This window comes from Portunus trituberculatus, chromosome 40, assembly GCF_017591435.1.
Source record: "Portunus trituberculatus isolate SZX2019 chromosome 40, ASM1759143v1, whole genome shotgun sequence".
Taxonomy (NCBI): Eukaryota; Metazoa; Arthropoda; class Malacostraca; order Decapoda; family Portunidae; genus Portunus; species Portunus trituberculatus.
This window is the reverse complement of record NC_059294.1, coordinates 20,115,092-20,122,470: the sequence shown is the minus strand read 5'-3', so window position 1 is coordinate 20,122,470 and position 7,379 is coordinate 20,115,092. Positions and strand designations below refer to the sequence as shown.

Here is a 7,379-nt window from a genome sequence, read left to right as displayed (position 1 = left end):
CATCGTCACCAAGACGACTACTACTGCATTAGTATATGATGAGGCAGAAGCAGCGGCAGTAGCAGTAGGAACAACTGCAGATAAAACAGTAGCAGCAACAGCAGCAAGAACAACAATAGTTGTAGTGCCGGCAGAAGTAGCATATAGTAATAGCAACAGCAACGGCAGCAACAGTAGCAGCAGCAGCAGTAGCAGTAGTAGTAGTAATAGTAGTAGTCGTGTTACTATCATTATTATTATTATTAGTGGTGGTGGTGGTGGTGGTGGTGGTGGTGGTGGTGGTAGTAGTAGTAGTAGTAGTAGTAGTAGTAGTATAAGTATTATTATTATTATTATTATTATTATTATTATTATCAATAGTAGTAGTAATAGTAATAGTAGTGGTGGTAGTAGTAGTAGTAGTAGTAGTAGTAGTAGTAGTAGTAGTAGTAGTAGTAGTAGTAGTAGTAGTAGTAGCAGTAGTATAAATATTATTACTATTATTATTAGTAGTAATAGTAGTGGTAGTAGTAATAGCAGTAGAAGTTGTAGTAGTAACAGAAGAGGTAATTGTTGCTTTGCTGTTGCTGCTCTTGCGTTGTAGTAGTCGTTGCTGTTGCTGCTGTTGTTATTGTTAGAGAGAGAGAGAGAGAGAGAGAGAGAGAGAGAGAGAGAGAGAGAGAGAGAGAGAGAGAGAGAGAGAGAGAGAGAGAGAGAGAGAGAGAGAGAGAGAGAGAGAGAGAGAGAGAGAGAGAGAGAGAGAGAGAGAGAGAGAGAGAGACTCATCCTTAAAAATTCACACCATTATGTTCCCTGAGGAGGTTCAGCAAGCCAGCAGCGGTGACGTCACAGCTGTGTAAACCAAGACGAACCCGGGAACTAGTCACACCCAGCTGTAAACACGGCCAGGAGGGGCGGGGAGGGAGCGTGAAGGGATGGGAGAGGGGAGGAGGTAGGAGGGAGGAGTAGGGAAGAGGAGGGATAGGAAAGGTGTCTCGATATGCTTACTTTCCCTCAAAACCACTGACTCACCACCACCAATACCACCACCACCACCACCACCACCACCACCACCACCACCACCACAATGAGTTTAAAGCACGTCTCTTGTGTTCACCTTATCCACCAACACCTCCATCCCCCTATAGAGGATAAGATGAAGAGGAAAGGTGGAAGAGGAAGAGAAGGAGAAGAATAAAATTAACAATAAAAGGAACAATAACAACAACAACAACAAGAAAAACAACAATAAAAACAAACAATGGTATTACACTTTCAATCAGTAAAACCTTTCCCTTCACCATCCACCACCACCACCACCACCAGTTGCCTACCGAAGAGCACCGCCTGACGCCCCCAAGCGAGTCGCCGCCACAACACTCCCACTGTCCGTCACCACTCTCCCTCCCCTGCTGGGCGCCGGCTACTCACACCCACAGACCGCCCACAGGAGACCCGCCACCACCCCACCTACCAACCTCCACCCTCACCAGCCTCCGCCAAGCGTCATAAACCTTTCTAAACACTTCAACATAGGGACGCATCTTCCTGGGACACAAAGAAATATGGGCCTGGAATTCCTGTGCTTAATACCTCCTGGAATGGCTCTTGAGGTACCTGTCATTTGGATTAACGTGAAGCGGGTGGAAGTGTAGGTGTGTGACTTTCATCTTGTTGGCTTCCCTCTTAAATTCAATCAAAATATCTATCAGAAGGAGTTTATTTTCTATCAGCGTCTCAGCGGCAGGTGTTGATAGAAGACTGATAATGATAATGGCTGTGGTGGTAGCATACTGATGGTAGGAAAGAGTGATAATCAAGAATAAATGATAATATTGATTTTTTTTCTTTCTCTTCTTAAGTTATCATTTCATCATCACCATTCTGAAGTCTCTCTCTCTCTCTCTCTCTCTCTCTCTCTCTCTCTCTCTCTCTCTCTCTCTTCCAGATTTTCTACATTTTTCTTTTTTCATAATAGCAGCGAGATTGTTTTCTTAACATTCTCTTTATTTACTAAGGAAGTGTGGCGAGGAAATAAGATGAAGGTTTCATGCATAAACAACGCTCCTTTCATATGTTTATAGGAATAATAATAATCCTGAAAATGATGACGAGGACGATGATGAAGGAAAATAATGATAATAATGTAGGTAAAAGTACTATACTACTACTACTACTACTACTACTGATAATAATAATGCACGTCTGCAATGTACTGCTCGTTGTTCTAAGAATAAATCTCTTAACAAACATTAAAAGAATGTCCTCTTATCAACACAAAACCTGTTCCCTACACCCCATAGCATCAGGATAATTAAGGCAGAATGATTGAAAATATATTTATTAACATTATCTGTACATGAGTAACACAGTACCATGATGGTCCATGCGGGTCCGCGATCCCCAAAGTGCGGGGCGACGCTGTGCCGCGGGGCAGTGGTCATGTGGAAGGCCACCTCCAGCGTGGAGGAAGTCACACCACTGATCATCTTAACAGAGTAATCACAGTAAGTTCTTCCATGTGACCTCAAGAGACGAGGTCATCACGATATGGTTGGAAAAGACCGCGTGGGGTCTTTTGAGATGATGACCCGAGGGCTTCCCTGGCTGAAGGTGCTGCCGGACGCCCAACAGGACTGTGGTGACCCGAGGCATCATTTCGGAGCTGGACGGGGGCGGGGTTGCTGGCAGTACAAGGAGATGCGGTGGACCCGACCAGTGAGGGCGTCAGGGCGTGTGTTAGCTCAGGATAAAGGAAGCCACAGAAGCATCCGTCACCCCCAACTTTGACGGAGTCGCGGACGGGACAAGATGACAAGTGGCTGATGGCGAGAGGAGGCCCAAGGACTGGAATTTCTGACGGCCTTGTGTAGGGCGGCGAGAGGATGGGTGGGTGAAGACGTGGATAGGGCGCGAAGCGGCCAACAGACGACTGGTGGCTTGGGGGACTGAAAGCAGGTGTTGCCAATTGGGCGGCCGCCGCGGCGGCCCAGGGAGCGGTGTGCCCTAGCGTCGGCGGCAAGTAGGGCGGATAGGCTCCGGTGGCGGCGGCGGCGTGCAGCAGGTAGGCGGCCAGGGCGGGATCAGCATAGGGCCAAGCAAGTGCCAGGCGCTGCCGCTTGTCCTTCATTCGGCGATTCTGGAACCACACCTGCGGGAAATTCGGTGTAAGGGAGCCAAAACAAATGCTAGGAAGGCCTTCCCAATGTTACTAAATGTTAGAGAGCAATATCCATTACTGGGGAGTCACATCCGGTGTTGAGGAGCAATTCTCAGTTCAAGAGATACACCAATTTTTTTTTTTTTTAATGTAGGGAAGAGGGCCAGCCAAGGGCAAAAGAAAGGAAAAAAAAAAAAGAAGTCACGCCCAGTGTTTGTTAGTCACACTCATTGATCGCACGGGGAATAATGAATTTACTATACTTTTACAAAGTCCCAACAAAAATTCAATATCATTCGTAGAATGTAAAATACTCTTACCTTAATAGTGGCTTCGGGAAGGCTCAGTTCCCTCGCTAGCTCACATCGCCGCGGTCGGCTGATGTAATTCTCTTTCAGGAATTCTTTTTCTAAGCGCCCAATCTGTTCCCTGGTGAAGGCTGTCCTATAGCGCCTGGGATCCGTCACGGACTGTGCTGAGGGACATGACGATCCGTCCTTCATCTGAACCGCTGAAAGGGACTGCTGAGGCAACTCTGTGCTGGAGAGGGTGTCTGCTGGTGGTGCGGGGGAAAGACGGGCTGCTTGGCTGTCTGTGGATGGCAACACAAAATATAAATTCTGTCACCATATCAATTTCATACTAATAAAACGATCCTGTCAACACTTCCATCAAGCTCAGCGCATCTACAAGAATTTACCTGATTGCAGTTCCTTCTTGACACCGGTGTTGTTGTCAGACGATGCCGGCATGGGGGATGGAGGCGTGCTGGGTGTGGGCGACGGGGGTGTAACGCTGGGAGTTTGGGGGCTGCAGGGGGGACTGACTGGTGCTGGATGTCCTCCAAGGAGAGCCATGCCGTCTCCCAGGCCTGTCACCATCCTAGGGGATCCACGGAAGGGCTGCATTGTCTTCAGTTCCTTGGAATCGTAGTCAGAGACGTGAACTTTTCGCGATGTGGCGTGAGAGGCGTGGCTGAGGCGGGGGGCAGTAGCCTGCGGCGAGGATGGATGGGTTGTGATGCTCAAAATATCTGGAGACACTAATACTCCCGTCTCGACAGTCACCAACAGACAGCACTGGTGACCCGCTGCTCCCCCAGGCCAGCTTCACTTGACACCCGACCGCTGATTGGCCACGTCAGAGGGGGCGGAGTTCAGAGCCTCCCGCCACCCTCTGCTAACCAACCCCAAGCTCTGGCCCCGCAGAGCCCCGCCCTCAACGGAACCTGGTCTTCCATTGGCGGCCGTGGTTAATGGCTGCGCTGAATTACTTTGATCAGAATTGATTGTGATATAATGAGATATTTTTTCCTACCCTTAAAGTTTCTTGCATCCAATAAATCTCGGGAAGCCACTAAAAATCGAGCATGGCAGTTTTTTAATCGCGGGTATGAGGCGGCCATCACTCGTGGTGCGGGCGGCGGCAGGCAGGTGACACATCATAGCCAGCGTCACTTGTCACCTGAACGTAAACAGCGCGGGCATGTGAGGGGCGGGCCGCAGACACACCTCCTCACCAATTAGGGTTTCATTAAGGCAGATTTGAGCCAGGGGCGCCTTGTGTCGGGGGGACAAGGAAGGGGCGGGAGAGGGAAGAGGCTTGGCGGCAGCGCTATCAAGGCTTCAATTGCTCCGCCAGTTTGGTCCAATTACACCGCGATGGCGACTGATCCCCTGGAAGCCATTCGCGCCAAATCGATCTTGATGGTAATCCAGCCCCGTAATTTCATCAAATGGTCGCCGGCCTTGAGCGTGAGATTGGTCTGAGCTTTATATTGCCGGCACAGGGCGGATCTCGACGGCAGGGCCTCAGTGGCGAACACACACACACACACACACACACACACACACACACACACACACACACACACACACACACACACACCACTATACGTATTTTTATACACGCTTGGGGGGGTGAGGAGGATAGAAACGAGGAGGTAAGGAAGGCGTGACGACGGCGAGAAAAAGAGTGATGGACTCTGAAAGATACAGAAGAGAAGGAATCCTAGAGAAATGTGAGAGCTACAACTTCAAGAGGATATATTCTTTGGCTGAAATCGCTTTCTACCTTTCATTCAGGTAATGGTCAGCACATCATGCCATCTCTCATTATGCCTATAAGCGTCAATGTTTTTGTTTGTCACGATACTGATGCATTAGATTAATGGTTCCCAAACTTTTCCTAACTGAACGAGTACCACTTGGAGGTCACGTACAGTCCCCGCGTACCACCTGCTTCCAGAAAAAATAAATTTCCGCAAATATCAATTTACTGACATGTAAAACACAAATGAACTAAAAACAAGGAACACACTCAATTCAATGCGTTTCTTCTCCATCAGCTGATTGATGCCAGATAATCCTGTGTAAGGCAATAATATCTTTTTTCTGAGAAACGAATGAATTTAATTTACCTAAAAATTGCATATGATCCCGAAAGTGCTCACATACCACCTGGAAGGCCTTCGCGTATACCACTAGTGGTACGAGTACCACAGGTTGAGAACCACTGCATTAGATTATCTACGAGTATCTATGCAATTTCGAGCGAAGCAGTCTATTGTATCTACTTTCATGTTATCTTATAGAATGCCCAACCAACCTTCTCGGCTTATTTGCTCGTATATTTGTCTGCCTGTGTATCGATTTATTTTTTTCTTTTCATATAAGAAAATCGAACCACATTGGTATGAATAGAATTGGAAACATTGTGAGGCGTGCATTTCCCAGCTGAGAAAAATGACATTGAATTTTCCCAGGAAAGGAAATTAAGAGGCTTTGGTACTCACCATACGATACAGTCTACTGATCATGCTGATCTGAAAAAAAAAATACATATGGTAAGTAACAGTAGCAATGAAATCAATACAGATCTGAGAGTGTTTGGGGTATTGTCAATGAGGATTTGGTGTAAGATGTGGTTTGAGTTGAGAAAGTTTGGGCTAAGAGGGTTTGACTTGTGAGGATTTGGGATGAGAGACTTAGGCTTCAAAATGTTTGGCTGATAAGGGCATTTCCTTCCTTCTAGGTACTCATTGGGCATAATCAAAGGAACACCATCATTTAAACTTTCAAGATTTCATATGACCCATCTCTAACTGAGTGGGTGACAAAAAAAGTATTGATGAAGACAATTAAAGATTACATGGGTATACTATGCAATTTACTCAATACCAATTTTGAATGAGCAATGACAAAGCCGTAACTTTACTATAGCTTACTCTAACTCGAACAACAACACAGAATATTCCAAGGAAGAGTGACAGAACCTGCTTCATGCACACTGGTGGAGGCACTCGTCGAGGCATGAAGTGAAGGAAGGATGAAGGAAGAGAGACACACAGAGACAGAAAGATGAGTGGCAAGGGACATAAAAAGGAAAAGGGAAATGAGGGTGGAAGGAGTAAGTTACGATGGGGAAAGAGATGAGGAGGGAAAAGGGAGGGAGGAAAGGGAATGGTGCCACTTCCTGGGTGTCGATCTTATCTCGCGAGAACCTTTTACCCTCACGATCTTGTTGTGACGACTTGGAAATGCGTCCTGCTGCTCCTTCCTTTCAGTCTTCCTCCTTCCTCCATCTCTCTTCCCGCCCTCTATACTCCCCCCATCCTTACATCCTTACACCCCCACCACGCCGCTGTCTTGACGCTTTCACTCGCTCTCTGCTGTCATCTCTTGCCATCTCTCTTTCCATTTTCCTCCTTCCCACTTTCCTTCACCATGTTGGATTGTATATACGTGGATTTGTATTTCTCTTCAGTTTCATAACGAGGATTTCCTTATCTGCATGGTGTGTGTGTGTGTGTGTGTGTGTGTGTGTGTGTGTGTGTGTGTGTGTGTGTGTGTGTGTGTGTGTGTGTGTGTGTGTGTTATCCTCTCTATCATTCTTTTTGTCAGTTTATGTGTTCGTCCGTCTGTCTGTCTAACTGTCTATATATCTAATTATCAACCAGCTTACCAATCAGTCATACAGTCAGTTTATGTATAAGTGTGTGAAAAAAAAATATACAATGGCGAAAATAAAGATGAGAAGAGAGAGAGAGAGAGAGAGAGAGAGAGAGAGAGAGAGAGAGAGAGAGAGAGAGAGAGAGAGAGAGAGAGAGAGAGAGAGAGAGAGAGAGAGAGAGAGAGAGAGAGAGAGAGAGAGACGTCTGCTTAAAACTAAAAGCAGCAAGAATGAAAAAAAAAGAACAAAGTATTCGTCGCATTGGAAATAGAGGTATAGTATATATAGG

At 46.6% G+C, this 7,379-nt stretch overlaps 1 protein-coding gene across 1 annotated transcript; it reads right to left on the bottom strand.

Annotated features, from left to right (window-relative positions):
• Positions 1–2,304: 2,304 nt before the first annotated feature.
• LOC123516059 (segmentation protein even-skipped-like) lies at positions 2,305–4,365 on the bottom strand. Its single transcript, XM_045275078.1, has 3 exons — positions 3,840–4,365; positions 3,460–3,731; positions 2,305–3,130 (listed from the first exon to the last, which is right to left on the bottom strand). Exons 1-3 carry the CDS (start codon positions 4,045–4,047, stop codon positions 2,507–2,509), a joined length of 1,104 nt encoding a protein of 367 aa, XP_045131013.1. The 5' UTR covers positions 4,048–4,365; the 3' UTR covers positions 2,305–2,506.
• Positions 4,366–7,379: the final 3,014 nt, after the last annotated feature.